Genomic DNA, 18,555 nt, shown 5'->3' with positions numbered 1-18,555 from the left:
TCATTTCACAGGACAAAACGACCCAAATAAATTGTACACAGTTTTTCCTTCAAAACCCAAGTTTTTAACATCTAAGTTAAATTCAGTCACCACTAACAAAGGCCTAATTGACGCGTTCTGGATGTTAAGCCTGAGAACACATTGCCCATATTGCAGCAATTTAACGGGACCTGAACCAATATTTGGCATCTCTGTAGATCTGTAACAAACCGATAGAACATTCCTGAAGGAGATTCTAGTTAATCTGAGACTCTTCATCTCCAGCCTATCACAGCTCCTCTCCCTCAGGGCGGGGGCGCTTGAGAACATTTAAAAAGACGGAGGTCAGGCTGGACAAACATTCAGCCTTTTCTTTCAAGCCTGAACGCAAACTAAACAAGAGCCAACATGGTTAAGTGGACTGATCAGGAGCGCAAGATCATCAATGGCATCTTCGCCGACATGAACTACGATGACATCGGCCCCAAGGCTCTGTGCAGGTAGGGAACACAACACTCCTGAAACTAACCTGCTATGAATTGTACATTTAATGTATAACTTTACATTTGTCGCATTTTCTTTCCCTGCAGGTGTCTGATCGTCTACCCCTGGACTCAGAGGCATTTCGCTGGCTTCGGCAACCTCTACAACGCTGAAGCCATCAAGAGCAACGAAAAAATCGCGCAACACGGCATCACGGTGCTGCACGGCCTGGACCGCGCCTTGAAGAACATGGACAACATCAAAGCAACCTACACTGAGCTGAGCGAGCTGCACTCCGAGAAGCTGCACGTCGACCCCGACAACTTCCGGGTAAACTTTCAGTTTTTGTCATTTTTTTTAAACTCCAACTCACCCGCACACATTTCAAACACTTTGGCATCACAGGTATAAAGGCATGTAAAAAAACATGTATCTGAAAACGAAAAGTTTCTAGGATTCAAATTGTATTTCTGACAGTATTGTTAATCAATGTAAATATATGAAAGGGATTCATTTTTTTCTTTTCTTGGTATAGCTGCTGGCTGACTGCCTGGCCGTCGTCGTCGCCGCCAAAATGGGAAGCGCCTTCACCCCTGACACACAGGCCGCCCTTCAGAAGTTCATGAACGTTGTGGTGTCCGCTCTGGGAAAGCAGTACCACTAAACCTGCCACAACAGGGCACCAAAAGGAGGCCTAACATCTGTTATGTGTCTCCTTGATAAAGAAATAAATGCACACTGAAGCAAAGTTCATTTCTCGTCCCTGTGTTTGTTTCAATCTGTGCGTAATTACGCACGAAACCTTTTTACACTGACGTTTGGTACTGATGGGGAAAGATGCAAAAGCAAAAATACTGACCCTAAAAAGTAAAAGGCCTTAATACAAATTCAGTTTTATTCAAACAAAGAGACAAGATGAGCTCATGATTCTTCACAATAGCATTATAGTGAGTTATCCAACGCCTGCCTCAGACAGTGATGCTGTGTAACCTTTGCTAATGGCAGTTTTTGTGTGGAAGAGGATTCATTTCACAGGACAAAACGACCCAAATAAATTGTACACAGTTTTTCCTTCAAAACCCAAGTTTTTAACATCTAAGTTAAATTCAGTCACCACTAACAAAGGCCTAATTGACGCGTTCTGGATGTTAAGCCTGAGAACACATTGCCCATATTGCAGCAATTTAACGGGACCTGAACCAATATTTGGCATCTCTGTAGATCTGTAACAAACCGATAGACCATTTCTGACGGAGATTCTAGTTAATCTGAGACTCTTCATCTCCAGCCTATCACAGCTCCTCTCCCTCAGGGCGGGGGCGCTTGAGAACATTTAAAAAGACGGAGGTCAGGCTGGACAAACATTCAGCCTTTTCTTTCAAGCCTGAACGCAAACTAAACAAGAGCCAACATGGTTAAGTGGACTGATCAGGAGCGCAAGATCATCAATGGCATCTTCGCCGGCATGAACTACGATGACATCGGCCCCAAGGCTCTGTGCAGGTACGGAACACAACACTCCTGAAACTAACCTGCTATGAATTGTACATTTAATGTATAACTTTACATTTGTCGCATTTTCTTTCCCTGCAGGTGTCTGATCGTCTACCCCTGGACTCAGAGGCATTTCGCTGGCTTCGGCAACCTCTACAACGCTGAAGCCATCAAGAGCAACGAAAGAATCGCGCAACACGGCATCACGGTGCTGCACGGCCTGGACCGCGCCTTGAAGAACATGGACAACATCAAAGCAACCTACACTGAGCTGAGCGAGCTGCACTCCGAGAAGCTGCACGTCGACCCCGACAACTTCCGGGTAAACTTTCAGTTTTTGTCATTTTTTTTAAACTTCAACTCACCCGCACACATTTCAAACACTTTGGCATCACAGGTATAAAGGCATGTAAAAAAACGTGTATCTGAAAACGAAAAGTTTCTAGGATTCAAATTGTATTTCTGACAGTATTGTTAATCAATGTAAATATATGAAAGGGATTCATTTTTTTCTTTTCTTGGTATAGCTGCTGGCTGACTGCCTGGCCGTCGTCGTCGCCGCCAAAATGGGAAGCGCCTTCACCCCTGACACACAGGCCGCCCTTCAGAAGTTCATGAACGTTGTGGTGTCCGCTCTGGGAAAGCAGTACCACTAAACCTGCCACAACAGGGCACCAAAAGGAGGCCTAACATCTGTTATGTGTCTCCTTGATAAAGAAATAAATTCACACTGAAGCAAAGTTCATTTCTTGTCCTTGTGTTTGTTTTTGTACGTGCGTAATTACGCACAACGATCATACAGTATTACACTGATGTTTGGTTCTGATTAAAAAGTTTCAAAGGCAAAATTACAGACCCTAATCAGAAATGGTCTTTATATATATTAATGAAAGAAAAATCAAACAAATACCTGAGGTGAGCCCATGATTGTTAAAAACTGAACCCAAAAGCAGAACAGACCAGAAGCCAGTTAACAATTTGACAAAAGGAGATTTATTGTTCAAAGAAAAGGATGTTGAGAGCTGATGAGCTGACTGGCAGGTCTGGAGTCGTGGTGAGAGCAGGGCTGAGGGCAGACAGGCAGGCAGGCTGAGAAAGCACCGAACAGACTGAGCACACGGGATGTTGCACCTGAAGCACAGGTAAAAAGCAAGGTAAAAAAAACCAAAAAAACAAGAACAAGCAAAAATACAAGACCAAAAATACTTGAGTGGAAGGAGAGCCGGAGTTCATATACTGCAGTGTTGATAAGATGATTATAAACAGGTGTGCCAGCCAGGTGGAGCAGGAGGGGAGAGCACGCCCACAGACACACACAGCACAGAGAGAGACAGACAGGGAATCACAGGAGACAAAAAGGAGGGGGAGAACAGGAAAAGAGACAGACACTATGACCGGGTAACAGTGAGCTGTAAAAGCATCCTGATGAGTTTTAGAGTCACTCTTGTTCGCTGATCCTTGGGACGTTTACAGTAGAATATTTCTTATAAAGCACACTATAAACTAAATACATGATAATCATAATGAACAAAAATATTCCCAAAATAAAAGTCATGAATGGGTTTTCGGTTTCAGCTGAGGACAAATGGGCTATCAGTCTTGAGGTCTGGTTTTTCCGTGTGATACTCACTTGATCGCTCACACATACGCACTTCTTCTACGACTATCTCTGACCGCAGTTTTTAATAGATAAGCGCTCCAACCCTTAAAAATGCCTCAGTTTGAGGAGTGCAAGCTCAAAGCCATATGAGGACACCTTTAACCTTAAAGATAAGACAGAGCTTGGTGTCACCACTAAAACAAGCAGACACTGTGAGAAACGAGAATAAATTCTGCAGAATTAATAGTCATTAAAAAGACGAATAATGATTTTTCGAAGCGGCTGCTGCAGATGTTTAGGTATTTAAATATGATCTTTATATAAGATGAAGCATAAAAGACATAAAAATTGAACTCAAATAATCAATAACTTTCAAATGTAATATTCCTCCCCATACTCGTCATGTAGCGGTGCTTGACAAACAATGTTAAATCCAGCTGGGGGCGCTATTTGTATGTCTCATGAAATCGAAGGAGATCTTGGCGCTTCTGTCCAAGTTACACTTACGTGACCCAATCATGACTCGTGATTTGATATTTGACTGTATTTGTGTCTATTGTTTCTTATCTTTTACCTGCAACTTATGTTTACAACTGTGGTGTGCAGTTTTAATGGAGGCGTCAGATTACACAATTATTTCAGCACCACAGACAGCTCCCATATTTTTGTGCAAGGGATTTCTCCGTATTCACTTTAATGAGGTAAGTTCATTCATTCGGAAGGTATTTCAGCACCACAGACAGCTTTGTAGGTATATTTCAGTACCACGGACAGTTCCGCAATTCAACATCAGTGGTAGATTCAGCACAAATAAAAATATGACGAGAACTTTTTGTGAGATATCTTTACTGTTTTCACTATTTCACTTTTGTCATATTTCTTGCTTCTAATGGAGGATTTTAATCACCACAAACTACATCTTGAGATGGCCTTGATTTCATCACTCATTTAGTTTTGCTGAACACTATTTAAATTAAAAAAAAAACCACTCATACTTATCCACAACTACTCGTCTGGCCGGCCTCTGTAGTGCATGTTGGTCTTCATTTAGATATTCCAAATAGTCCATGCTTCTTCACAAACAGTATTAAGCAGGAGTTAAACCTGCCTCTTTGAAGGATTAATTTAAGCTTTAATTTAGTCCTAGAGAAGCTCTAACCTTCCCTCTTGCAATCAGTTTAGGTTAATCCAGGCTAAGTCTATGACTATTATAAGATAAGTCTGTGCAAGTCGCTTTAAGTTAAGACAGCTCAAACAGACATTTTAATCTGGGAAACTGGGAAACTTAACATAAATGGCCAGTTTCACAGAGAAGGCTTAAGACTAGTCTTGACTGGCCATTTATGTAAGTTTCCCAGATATCGGGGGATTTAACATTTTGACTTCACATTGTTAGCACCTCTCACTCTTGGGCTTAAAAGCGGAGGTTCAAAATGGTAATGGACTGCACACATATAGCACCTTTCTAGTTGTCTGACCACTCAAAGCGCTTTACATTACATGTCAACATTCACCATTTCACACACAGACACACACACACACACACACATTTACACACTAATTTAGTGCAAGGCCGCTAATCAGCTAACCATTCACACGCACTCACACAGGAGAAATTTGGGGTTCAGTATTGTCTAATGACATTTGGTGTGCTTAGAAAATAACCAGCTGTGCACACTCATGGGGTGAACATGGTAAATCACAGATTTGGTTCTTTACAATGAATCCAAACACATGTTAAATGTGATTATTGCACATTTTTATTTCTACAAAACATTGCACTGTAACATCCACACATACATAAATACATCAGATTATAATGCATCATAAATGTTTATATATATACTTCATTAAACCCCGTTTCTGGGTCTCATCTGTATTTCTCGGCGAGCACGGCTGCGAAAGCTGACAGGAACTTGTCCATCGCTGCGTGTGCGCAGTGCGTGAAGTCGTCGCCCAGGTAACACGCCAGAGCCACGAGCATACAGTGAGAGAAGAGCTGCAGAGAGGGAAAAGGTGCGTTACCGACAGTATTCTCATTCCAGTTGGGTCTCTTGTTCAAGTAAAAAGGTCTGATCTGCACTCCTGGGATTTTCTTGTTCAGTGCCGTCTTAGTCCATTTCCTACTTTATATATAAGAGCCGAGTGTTGAATAGCACTACTGACTTCCTATTTGAGGCACAACTGAACATTTCCTGCTGCTGACTCCCAGTAAAACCCTTCCAGTATCTCCTCCATGCTTCATACCTCCCACCTAGGGGCTAAAATGATTTAATCTCTTATTCTTGTTCTGTGTACAGAAAATGTTTGGCACCCCTCAGACACCCCCGGCCAGAGAAAGACTGTTCAAAATGCAGTAACATACTTAGCATCTTCCAAAATATTCTATGCTTAAACAAATGCATACCAGTATACATTATATTTCCATGTGTGGTAAAATATACGTGTGTTGCAAAAACCCTAACAGCTCCATGAGTTGTGACAGCCATGTTGGTTTTGAAGCTGTAAACAGCTGCTGACGTCAGGAGTGAGATCTGATAAGAACTGGAGGTGATGTCATTGTGACACCACTGAAAACACGCTAGTTTGTTGAGTTTATTAGCACAATTATACAGTATATATTCCAAAAAGTTACCTACTCTATATAAATGTCAAGATTCAAATAGATAAAAGATTAAAGCAGACTGAGTAACTCATCAAAGTTTTATGACTAAACAGTACTCCAAAATAAAGTAGCACACTGCATTAAAAACATTTTCAATGAGCAACATTAATTAATCAGTAGAAGTGATGCTCTACTAAAAAAGGCACCTTGAAGTTCCCAGGGTCTATCCGGAGCTGGTAGGCGTGCAGCGTCTGCAAAGGAGCCAGAGTCTCGTTCAGCCGGCTGATGTCTTTGGCTCCCTCGGCTATGGCCAGAACGATCCTCTTCCCATGAGACAGCAGGTGGGCCGAGTGAGGCCTGATGTCCAGTTGGGCGAAGTAAGTCTTGGTACCAGGGTAAGAGGCAAACATCCTGTGGAAGAAAAGGAAGTGATCATTCTAATTCTTATGAATGAACGATTCTAGTTGTTTTAAATTTAGAGATACGTGGTTCTCACAGGACAGGGACTCTTCTTTGTACAACTATGGAGACAGCTAAATGTGCGCAGCATTTCATTCTGAGGCAAATTTTCTTGCAGGGTCAATAAAGGGCATCCCAGCTAGAAATGTTTTGCTTTAAGAACGTTCTGAGAATGTTATGTACGATGCTCTGGTAATGTTTTGAACGGGAAGTTTTTATTTGGTTCCAAGAATAGTTTAGGCCATACCTGAACCCACCTGTTCATAACATCCTGAAAAGATCCTCCGAAAGTTGCAGTAAGCATGTTCTACCTTTGTTTTCATATTGTAGCATATTGTATCGTAGCATATCGTATCATTGCACATTGTATCGTAACGTAACGTAACGTAGCATAGCGGAACGTAGCGGAACGTATCGTAACTTAACGTATCGTATCATAACGTAACGTATCGTATCGTAACGTAACGTATTGTAACGTATCGTAGTGTAACGTAACATAGCATATTGTATCACAACGTATTGTATCATAAAGTATTGTATCGTCACATAATGTACGGTAATGTCTAACATTGTAGCATACTGTATTTTTGCATATTGTATCATTGCATCTTGCCTCGTAAAGTATCGTATTGTATCCTAACGTATCATATAGTAGCATATTGTATCACAAATGATTGTATCATTGCAAAATGTATTGTAACATATAGTATCATCCTATATTGTGTTGTAAGGTTTCGTATACTATATTGCATCGTAACGTATGGTAGCATAATGTATCTTAACACAGCTTATCTCCACTTTTCGTCTTGTAGCAAATTGTACTGTAGTTTTCGAATTATATTATAGCATAATGATCGTAACGTATTGTGTTGTAGCACATTGTATTGTAATTTATTGTACTGTAACGTATCCTATCGTAGCACATTGTACTGTAACTTATGATAATCTTATACAATATGATGCATCGCTGTAGATTAAGCTACCCAACAGTATAAAAAGTAGTAAGAACAAGGTCCACCCCGGACATCTAGAGCAGTAAAATGCAACATACACATTAAAGCAGCTGTAATATTTATCCAAAACATGAGCACTTTTACTTTGAGTACATTTTGCTGAGAATACTTACGTACATACTTTAATGTTTTTTTTCACAGTGTGGTATTAGAACTTATACTTATGTAAAGGATTTAAATTCTTCTGAATACCACCAGCAATGATGCACTTGTTTACTTCTTGTTGCTCCCAATGTCGTCATCATCAGATTGACGTGCATGCTTTCTGTGGTGCCTCTTTATCATGTAGGATTTATATCCTGAGTCGTTAATCAACCATTTACCTTTATAGCCATCAAATTTAAGGTTACAGTAGCTTATGGGTAAACGGCTTTATACCATAAATTCCTTACTACTACATCTTTATTTGTGGCTTTAAGTTTGATTGTTTAAGGTTTTTTTAAATAATGATGGGACACTAAGATATAGATCCGTTTGGAAGCCTTCCAAAACACACCACAGATTTAGTGTTGGAGGTGTGTATGTGAGTTTACAATGAAAGACACACGTGTTACATGTGACAAATGATATTTCAGATACAAAAAGAGTTTGTGTGTATTTTTGAGTGTGAACCTACCTAAGAAGCGCATCTGATCCAATTTCTTCCGCCACAGGAGTCAGTCTCTCCCATATTTCTGCAATCAGCTCCCTCTCCTTCTTTGAGAGCATCGTAGTCTGTCTTATAAAGTTGACTGCAGCTCAAAATCCAGACAGTGAGATTACTTTAAGTTAGATTCACAACAGGCGACTGATTATTCGCGTAAACGCTGTTAATCGACCATTTTATCGCCGAAAAAACGAAAACAAGATGAAGAAATCATTCCTTTTGTGAAGGACACGAGGTGTAAAGGTTCAGTGTTGTTTCCGTCCTCTGTGTTATCGGACAACAGGCAGGGCAGGGTGGGGGCTCCGCACCACCGCTGCGCTGTCTGCTGCGAGATAAACGTGCGTCACGCTGGATACTGCAATTGCAGTGTGTGTGCCAGTGTGCCACTCATCTTATTTGTTTTTGTGGGTTTTAGCAGGTTTAAGTGTTTTATCTGCTCTTAATTGACTTTGAAATGAATAAAAATGAAGATGCTTTTAATACAACAGCAGGGGTATAATTGCTTATCCTTAAATATTTCTTTGAATTTCCACAAATGGTCTTTTTCACCCTGACTGTAAGAATGAAAGTCAGAGGCATCTTTGCAGTGTGGAGGAGACTGTTTCAGATAAAGCGTCTGAGCTGCCACTATCTGCAGCTCCATAAGCTGCTGGTCAAGAGACAAAGATACAAATGTGAGGATTTTAACATTTGCTGTGAGACATGGTGTGTGTTTTATTCCTGCACTTGACTGAGAACATCTGCACAGAGGAGCTAGCTGACTATATGTTTAAAATCATCAATTGAAAAACAAGGAACACACAAGCCAACAAGTGACTGAAAAAGTAGGCTAAAGTCTTCACATGGGGGCCTCTCTCTGCAGAAGCAGGGCCTCAAAATCAGGCAAACCAGATCCCGTCTGAAAGCCTCCGTCATATCAGTCATGCTTTTTAGTGCAAAGTGACAGTTAATCATAAAACCACATAACTACCACATAGGAAAGTAGGAAAGTACAACAACAACAAAAACATAATAAAAAACAACTTAATGAGCAGAAACACTGATACAAATCATCACTAATATCAGCTGAATCAGATCACAACTTTGCACTAAATATGCCCTTTTCTCTCTGGAATAAGCGAGATCTGTTATATTACATTCACTGTTCTTTACACTATATGTAAACAAGTTGGCTATTTTATATCTATCTATTCTTGTTATTCTATATTTTATTGTACACATTTGATCTTATTCTGCACCACGCAGCTCAGGGAGATGCGTCACTGTTTCGTGGTTTTGCACAGTGACAATAAAGACTTGAATGAATCTTGAATCCGATATAAACAGACGACATGAAAAGCAACGCAAAAAGACGGGAAAAAAATAGAATAGAATAAAAAGAAGGCATCATGAATTAATTTTACAATGTAAGGAAAACAAGGTTTTGATAACGTGTTAATTGATAATATGTAATTGACATTTTTTAAAATTATTCTTTAAAATAAAAATATATTTAATAGAACTATTACAAATATATGCCTTTCTTTACACTACATGTAGAAGTTCTGGCTGCGTTTGGTTTTGCAAAAAATGAAGTAAAAGTCTAAGTAAAGTAAAGTAATAATAATAATAATACTAATAATAATCATTATTTATAGAGCATTTTTCATCATTTGTAACAAAAGTGCTTCACCAAGTCAGCAAAATAAAAGCGGTCATAAAATCATAAGCAAAAGCAAACTTTTAAGAATTTAAATTCCAGTAAAAATTTAAATGTAAATCAATAAAAGTCTTTAAAAGTTTTAAGAAGAGACTGAGAAGACACCACTGACTCAGCCAACCTGATCTTAAACAACCTGATGACCTCTTATGACCTCTTGTGACCCAGACCTAATTTAAAGAGTCCCCAATAAATTACATCAAAGTAATTATGGATAAAGATGTCATTTTGACTTGGATAAAGATGTCATTTTGACTTTCAGTATTGGAATAAAAGACGTGATTTTAATAGACTGCACTCCCTCAGCTCTGGTTTTACTTTGTAAATGGACAGCGGGATACATCGTCAATAATTCAAAATGTTGCAGGAATAACAAATGACGCATGTTTTTTCACGAGTTAAAGTTTGTCTAAGGACACGTGCAAACTGAGACTAAAAGCTCAGAGGGGTGGGGGTGAGAGAGGGCCGGTGCCAGCGAGGTTATCATGCAGGAACCTCCCATCGAGGCTCTGCAGTCATTATGGTGACCTTACACGACCCCCCCACCCTTATGTGCACCCATGACATGCTGGTTTCTGTTTTTAAGCTTCTGTGTGCTTTTATATTATATAGTGGAAGGTTTTTAATACACATATAAGCAGGATTCATCATTTTCACAGTGATTACATAACACCATGTGCAACATTTAGACCAGAAACAGGGATATAAAAGCAGATCGCTTGAGTAATAGTCCATCTGATTTAATATAGGCCTTCTATCAAAAACATCTAGTGCTGTCCTTAAAATATATTTATTTTTATGTTTTATTCATTTGAATCATAACTAGACTTGTCAGTGTCAGCAGTGAGGTCTGACTCAGCATAATGACAGGATCTTCAGCTTAGCAAAAGTGCACAGTCATGCTTTCAGTCTGTGTGATAAACAGTCACTGAGCTATAATGATAAACGGGCGGAGGATAGTGTTGCTAAACCTGTGCCTCAACTTTAATACTCAATTCAACCCTTTTATTTTATCTAACGTTTTTAAGCTTTCATACTAGCTGGAAGTGATGTGACTTCATGGACATTTGTGTGGTACATTAAAACCTGTTTAGAAAGTTTAGAAAGGAAACACAAGATGTAAGAATTGACTGTTTGTTTTGTGATTGGTGTGAGTTATTGTTGTGTATGTCAAGGAATCATTTTTTCTTAACGATTATCCTAAAACTCCAGGTGCTCTAGGTGAGGCTCGAACTCACAACCTTGGCATGTCTCTGGAGGTTGCTGTCTTATAAGTACCGTGTGCTGACCGATTGCGCCACTGGAGCCTGTTTGGCCTGTGCTGTAAAATCTGTACCCAGTTGAGGTGGAGTTAAGCTGCGAGTTTAAGGTCACTACAATCACAAAAGATAAAGATGGAACTAAACAGGACAGCCAGGACTTCACAGCTGCATAATGTCTTCGCTGCATACTGTGGTTAAAGGCCCTGGGACACCACTTGTCTGCATGCTTGCTGTGTGGATGTGTTAGTTTGAAGCACTTGTTGTGGTCAGTGTATGGTGCCCCCTAAAGGCACCCGAGTGCTCCGTCCTTAAGTGATCCTAATTTAAACAGAAGCTTTTTAAACTGTATTTTATGTGGATTTAACATGTTTTTTGTTATATTTCCCCTTTTCTTACCCACAGAATACATGTGTGATCATGTCTCAGCTCCTCAGTGACAGAGCCTTCTAAAATTAGAATCTACGGGCCCAGTTATTCAGAACATTTCATCACTTTTTTTTCAATCCACGATCAGCTAATCCATCTTATTTTGTCCTGGTTTTTCAAAGTAAAACCAGTTTTTGGATCAACCTGATCCAGATACAGACCTTTCAGGATGACCACATCCGGATTACCAGTGCTCTGAATGAGACGGTGCACTACATAAATTGTCCACAGGGGGCGCCAACATCACACAAAATGAATATCCCTCACAGTTGCTTTAAAAAGGATATGTTATGTTTGATACGACGGCTATTTGGTGGATTATTTAATTTCTTACAACCCTTAAAAAATTGTCTACAGTATAAACTTTATTGTAAAAATGTTGATTGATTTAAAAGTTTGACATAATTAAGTATTAAATTACGCTTCTGAAATCCAGCCTGAATCCCTCTCTGCTGGGATCGCATCAGGATAATCTTCTTCTTCTTTGGAACAACGTGTTCTCTTGCCTTGATCTTTACAGACAGCAGGAATGAGATCAGAATATTTTTGAACATCTGGGCCCAAGATCGACAAATGTATGTGAGGATCTAGACTATTACTTTTGAGGTTGATGTGGGCTCCTGTTGCACCTGTCAAAGAGGGGTTTTTTTCAGCTGTAATCCTAAAACTCTGCTGCTCCAGGTGAGGCTCGAACTCACAACCTCGGCATCACTCTGCAGGTTACTGTCTTATAAGTACCGCGCGCTGACCGATTGCGCCACTGGAGCATGTTTACCTTCTTCTGGTTAGATTTGAAAGCAGGTTAATCCAATGGAGCTAAGCTGGAAATTCAACACCAACAGATGACTCAGCAGATTCTGACCAATAGGATGCTTTAGAAATGACTGCTGGGAACACGGGCAGTGTCTCCTCTGAGGGATGAAGAAAAGGAAACTCTAACAAACAATTCTTTGTCTGCACAGCAAAGGTGGTGTTGACTTTAAGTCTCTAAGCTTTCCAACTGATGACTGACAACTCTGACGATGAACAGAATGTGATTGCTGCAGGTAAAACTCTGCTGCTCCAGGTGAGGCTCAAACTCACAACCTCAGCATCACTCTGCAGGTCACTGTCTTGTAAATACTGCACACTTTTCACATTGAATTTGGGCGTTACTTGAGTTCACTGACTTTACTATAATGCTCCAACTAGGACCTAATTCATCTACTGGTCCTACAGGGGCCATGAAGGAAAGATGAACCTGTTTATTCTAAATCACCAAGTGAAGACACGAACATCTCTTGATCACCAGAAGAAGAAAGCAGTGATTTGAAGTTTAGTCCTACCAGGGTCGCTGGCTGTTTGAAAAAAGTCACAGAATACCTGTCCTCATAAAGTTCTTGTTCTTGTTATCTGCTTTAACATTTGACTGTCAGCAAAAGGAACTCTATGAAATCATTCACATGCAACTGGCCAAAAAAGCAATCTCTCTCCACAGCTATGGCGCCAATTTTAAATATTATTGCTTCTATTGTTTACAGAGAACGCCAGCTTTGAGACAGTGGGGAGAATTGCTCCTTTAAGTCACACAAACAGCTCGAGTCTAGTCTGGAGTCTGGTTAAGAATGGCATATTTCAAGTACATTTCCTCTACAGCCATGCTAAAACTCTGCTGCTCCAGGTGAGGCTCATACTCACAACATCATCTCTCTGCAGGTTACTGTCTTATAGGTACCTCGCACTGACCGATTGCGCCCCTGGAGCCAGAAATTGAATCAAATTAGATCACAACTCAGATTTAATGAAAGGCCAAAATTACTGTAATAATAATATTACTATTGTAATATTTGCAATTAACTTAGAAATCATATGTCTTGCATTCAAATATGCAGATGTTGCTGAAAGAGGCCAGCACAGTAATGGTGGCTTTTAGACGTCTGGTGATTCATGTTTAAGCTGTCAATTTTCAGTGTGAGAACATGACTTCGAATGTGTTTAATTTCACTGTCTGTAGGTTAAAACTCAGCTGCTCCAGGTGAGGCTCGAACTCACAACCTCGGCATGTCTCTGCAGGTTACTGTCTTATAAGTACCGCGCGCTGACCGATTGCGCCACTGGAGCCTGTCTCCATCAGTGAATTGGATCTCAAGTCACGTTTAATGAAAACTGTGTTCCAGTTGCAGTTACACCTGAGATCTGTGTGTATTAGCAGCGCACATATCTGATATTTAGAGAGTACCGTTAGATCCTCATTGTGGCGTCAGGCGGCTTGATGAGAAAGGATAATACCGCTGCTGTGCCGCGTGCGTAAAATGCGCACAGGTGCTCTCTGTTTGCAGACGCGCGAATCGTTCCCGCTGCTGTGTGATGACAACGAATATTTAATGAACTCAAAGCAATTAGAACTACATATAAATAATCACAGGGGGCAAAAACAAGCAATTGCAGGGAAAATGCATTACCTGACGGCTCTCTGTAATGTTTATGGAGCACCTGCGTGAGTTGTGGAAACAAGCCTGCAAAAAAAAAGTTGTTTTGTCATTGTGAATTTCTACTTTCAGTGCACTCGATCAAACAATCAAAAGAATACTGTTTTTTTCTGTCTATTACAATAAATCTGAATGTGAAAAACCGCCTTACAGTAAAAATGAAAATATGTCTCTTTCAGCGATCATTGGGCGAGAGGCGGCGATCACAGGTAGACAGCTGACACAAAGAGACGGACAACCAGTCACATCCACACCTACATTTAATTTTAGAGTCATCAATTAACTTAAAGAGAACGTCTTTAGATTGTGGGAGGAAGCCAGAGTACCCAGAGGGAACCCTGTACACACGGGGAAAAAGGGCGGGCTTTATGACCTATACTGCAGCCAGTCAGCAGGGGGCGATAGAGAGGGTTTGGCTTCACTTTTAGGGAGCTGTCACACTTAAAAAAACACAACCAAAAAAGCACAGTCCAAGAGCTACGTCCATACTTAAACTAGGAGTAAAGCAGCATTAAAAATAATAATGATAATTAAAAGTAAATTTTGTAACAAAATTGTGAATAATAAAGCTACAGAAAACATTTTTTGCAAAATCTACTTTGATTATATTTGTACAAAATCCAAAGGATGCATTATTAGCTGATTGTATTGTAAGACAATCAGTACAAAACAGTCAAAATGACAATTATAATTATGTTTTCTGTCATGGTGACTTTCAGATCCAACAACCAGATCAACAGACAGATGTATTGAAAACTAAATTAATACTGATGCCTCGATATGACCTGCATAAGCAAACATGGAGTCATGAGGAAGGAGATTTATTTTCTTTTCTTTCTTTTCTCTCTATATATTTTTAAACGCCTGTCACACTGTGTGCCACCACCTGTGGATTGTGGCTGACGGAAGTAGCCTAAACCTCCACATAAAGCTGCCGTCTCCACCTGCTGTTACTGATACCTGCACCCTGTGCCTCCTCCTCCAGCCTTCGCCACACAACAAAAGCTGGCGCCTTCATCTGCAGCTTGTCCCAGCAACCTGCAGCAACGGCCTCCACCTCCAGCCACTAACAGTCTTTATCTGACCTCCACCTGCTGATTGTTGAAGACAACTGCGGCCTATAAAATAACTCTCTACAAGCAAATATGCCTCCTCCTTGGCGGCACCGCACCCCCGTCCGACTGTTTCCCAGCCTCCAATCGCGTCCTCCCGATTTCAGCTTTCAAAGCCAATCGCGTCGCGGGGATTTCAGAATTTTCATCTTTCCCAACCAATGGCGCTCGGGGGATTTCAGCTTTCTAGCTCCCGCCCCCCTCCCTGCTCTCAGCCAATCTTAGCCACGCAAGTCCAACTTTCTGCGGGGAACCGGATGCGGCGGCAAACTCAAACTCGAAGCGGAATTTCAGCTCTCAATCTCAAGGTAAATGGCATCAATACAACTATTGTCATCCATATATTATTATATTGATCGTTCGCGCCATTGTGGTTAGCGTCTTTGTGTCAAATCCAGTTGTCGGTATTAAAAAAAAAAAAGCGACAGTCGTCTTGGTTAACACGGTCAATGTCTTCAGTCACTACAATGATTATTGTTGTCAGCGTCAGAGACGCGTAAGTTATGTTTGTATTGTATTTTGTCGTGTTACATCGTCATGCATCCTGTATCTCCGCACGTCGTTGTCGTATCACCTCGATACTAACGTTGTTGAGGCCATTTCGGCTAAGTTATTAATATATAGAATATAACATTGCCCTATTTCATGAGCTTATTGATTATTTATTAACATCTTGTGGAGGGAGGGGTCAGTTACTAAAAAAGAATGGGGAGTTTTGCTGTGTGGTAGGCTAAATAACAATTTCACAGTAACAGTGTTTTGTTTACAGTATGACCTTATAACTTACATATACTTCTAATGAAACTTGAATTATTACACACAACATGACCCTTACTTTTACCTCTTGTACCCTTCGTTTATGTATTTTTGCCCTATATTCCATGCTTAATCTCTATGTTTTATTAGTAGTTGTGAATAAGTTAATTCCACATATCTATACTATATTAACATTGACTTTGTTCTGTCTTATCTTATCTTATGATGGTAGCATTACCAGTGTTAAGATGGTGGGATTTGATAGTGTACATTTTTTCTCCTCTTTGGCCACAGATGGCTTCAACACAACAAAAACACAGGACTATGGGTGATGATGAATGGATGTGACGCCTGCGGAGGTTTGCTGCCGCTGGTGTTTGGCCGTCCGATGCAGGAAACAGGCCTGCTCCCTGCCAGAAGAAGTGGCGTGACCTCTATCAGAAGGTAGAGTTGTGTAAAGCAATTAGCATACAGTTATAAATGATAAAGCTAAATGTTTTTAAAAAGAGACTTGCTTATTTGTTGTCATGAAATATTACAGATTGAGGAATGCCCAATGCAGCTGAGGGGGCAGGCAACTCTGTTCAGGGGCCCACAGACATGTGACTGTGGTTTCCATACTAAGAAGGTATTTGTAAACTAATATCAAATTGTCATGTGCAGATTGTTGATGTTGTGTTCTTTATACTAATGTTTCTGCTTCTCTTTAGCCTCCTAAGAAAGTGTAGCCACCGAAGAAAGCGGCCACAGACCATCTACTGTCCCATGCAGGGATGCCACTGGAGCAGTGGCTGGAAGACATTTAGTGGAAAAGGGCAGACATTTGTTTTATATTTTTTTTTTTTTGGTATTGTATTTATTCATTATTGTGTTCTTTGCACTACCGGAGTCATTTGATTAATCATTTTTGGCATAATTTTTCTTATTTATTTTGTTGTGTTCAATTAATTGTCGTTCTATAATGTTGTGTGCGTGTGTGTGGAGATGGGGTGCGTGAAAGAGAGGGTTTGGGGGGTGGGACGTCTTTGTTTTCACTGTGTTTTCTATTTATAATAAATATGTGGTTTGTTTCTACAACAATTCTTTCATTTGACTTATTTAAATCTCAGTGTAAAACCAGGAGTCAAACAAGGTTTTGCTTTTTGCCCCACCATGCATGATAACACAATACAGTACCATAATATTGTGACTATAAAATTACCCTTTCTTAGATGGAAAGGAGACAATAAAAGCTAATATTTTCAATTCATTAGTTCGGAATAATGTCTTATAACTTATACAGTTCTTTGAATTAATGTCAATAAAACTATAAAACTAAAAACTGAGGTGAAATGAAAATCACACTATCACTTTCCTGCACATCATGAATGCATAATAAAATACAGAATGACAAATAGTATTGATTTCACTAAATCTGAATACTAATAAGTGTTTTCTTATGTCATATAACTCATAACTCATTTAACTTGTTTCACTTATTTAATCTAAACAATCCAAAGCACTTTGGGTGAAATTTGTGTTGATCCAGGCAGGGACAGAACCAGCAACCTTTGGATCCATAATTCCTATTTATAGAAACTACAAATATTCAACATTTGGGTGATTTCTGGAATTATTATAAAAAATTATGAGCTGGAGGGGCTTTTCACATGCAGAAGAGCCATTAAGAGTCCTCATTTTCTCTCCTTTTCTCTCTTTTTTTCTCTTTTTCCTCTTTTTCTTCCTTCCCCTTCTTCCCCTTCTTTCCTCTTTCTTCCCCCCCCATACAGACTATTGTTCCCCAGCTTTGAGTTTTAGCATGGTGGAAGAGGATATGTTGTTCTCTGAAATATGCCTTCCTGTACTTTGATCAGACTCTAGACTGTAGTAATAGAATCATGAGAAAAATAGATCACATGAATCACAATGATCCACTCTCTGCAACCAACACAGGTCCGAATCTTGACAGTAAGCGGAGACGTCACCTGACTACTACTGCTCTTACTCCTTAATACCAGCAGGGATCTGTATTTCTTTTGAACCTGGTAGAACCAGTGGGTGAATCCAGTCCTGGTTGGAACAAACATACTGTGGTAACATCAGCTAACTCCCAGCAGTGCTCCACCCAATTTTACCATGAGAACCACTTCCTCAAGAGTAACAGGCTCCAGTGGCGCAATCGGTCAGCGCGCGGTACTTATAAGACAGTAACCTGCAGAGACATGCCGAGGTTGTGAGTTCGAGCCTCACCTGGAGCAGCTGAGTTTTAGCATGGTGGTTTTGGAAATGTAGTTCTCTGAAATATGCCTTGCTCCACTCTGCCTCGACTCTAGACTCTAGTAAAAAATAATGACATTAACAACATTTACAGCTGCCACCCCTACCGCCTCATTGTTGCAGTCAGCTGCAGATCAATAACGAAAGCCTCTTCTTGCAACCTGCAGCTTCTGCCTCCACCTGCAGATTGTTGAAAAAGATGCCTAAACAAAAGCATCTACTACCACCACCTGCAGACTCTGCCTTACACCAGTAGTCTGAGTATGAGCTACAGCCCTGCCTACAGTCCAACAACTT

General features: G+C 40.2%; 3 protein-coding genes and 3 non-coding genes across 6 annotated transcripts; 3 read left to right on the top strand and 3 right to left on the bottom strand.

Annotated features, from left to right (window-relative positions):
* Positions 1-350: 350 nt before the first annotated feature.
* Positions 351-1,215, top strand: LOC138593164 (hemoglobin subunit beta-like). Its single transcript, XM_069664047.1, has 3 exons — positions 351-479; positions 570-792; positions 998-1,215. The coding sequence occupies exons 1-3, from the start codon at positions 388-390 to the stop codon at positions 1,124-1,126; spliced, it is 444 nt and encodes a 147-aa protein (XP_069520148.1). The 5' UTR covers positions 351-387; the 3' UTR covers positions 1,127-1,215.
* A 602-nt stretch (positions 1,216-1,817) lies between these two features.
* On the top strand, positions 1,818-2,699 carry LOC138593165 (hemoglobin subunit beta-like). Its single transcript, XM_069664048.1, has 3 exons — positions 1,818-1,965; positions 2,056-2,278; positions 2,484-2,699. Exons 1-3 carry the CDS (start codon positions 1,874-1,876, stop codon positions 2,610-2,612), a joined length of 444 nt encoding a protein of 147 aa, XP_069520149.1. The 5' UTR covers positions 1,818-1,873; the 3' UTR covers positions 2,613-2,699.
* Positions 2,700-5,345: 2,646 nt separating this feature from the next.
* Positions 5,346-8,555, bottom strand: hbae4 (hemoglobin alpha embryonic-4). The gene is made up of 3 exons (XM_069664967.1): positions 8,250-8,555; positions 6,368-6,572; positions 5,346-5,555 (listed from the first exon to the last, which is right to left on the bottom strand). Exons 1-3 carry the CDS (start codon positions 8,339-8,341, stop codon positions 5,427-5,429), a joined length of 426 nt encoding a protein of 141 aa, XP_069521068.1. The 5' UTR covers positions 8,342-8,555; the 3' UTR covers positions 5,346-5,426.
* Positions 8,556-12,339: 3,784 nt separating this feature from the next.
* Positions 12,340-12,433, bottom strand: trnai-uau (transfer RNA isoleucine (anticodon UAU)). Its single transcript has 2 exons — positions 12,396-12,433; positions 12,340-12,375 (listed from the first exon to the last, which is right to left on the bottom strand). It is a non-coding gene; the product is annotated as a tRNA-Ile (tRNA).
* A 1,239-nt stretch (positions 12,434-13,672) lies between these two features.
* trnai-uau (transfer RNA isoleucine (anticodon UAU)) lies at positions 13,673-13,766 on the bottom strand. Its single transcript has 2 exons — positions 13,729-13,766; positions 13,673-13,708 (listed from the first exon to the last, which is right to left on the bottom strand). It is a non-coding gene; the product is annotated as a tRNA-Ile (tRNA).
* A 4,379-nt stretch (positions 13,767-18,145) lies between these two features.
* Positions 18,146-18,239, top strand: trnai-uau (transfer RNA isoleucine (anticodon UAU)). Its single transcript has 2 exons — positions 18,146-18,183; positions 18,204-18,239. It is a non-coding gene; the product is annotated as a tRNA-Ile (tRNA).
* Positions 18,240-18,555: the final 316 nt, after the last annotated feature.

Source organism: Semicossyphus pulcher, unplaced genomic scaffold (genome assembly GCF_022749685.1).
Source record: "Semicossyphus pulcher isolate SPU_LCO1_2020_fin unplaced genomic scaffold, fSemPul1.0.p SCAF_16, whole genome shotgun sequence".
Taxonomy (NCBI): Eukaryota; Metazoa; Chordata; class Actinopteri; order Labriformes; family Labridae; genus Semicossyphus; species Semicossyphus pulcher.
This window is presented reverse-complemented; position numbering and strand designations above follow the sequence as displayed.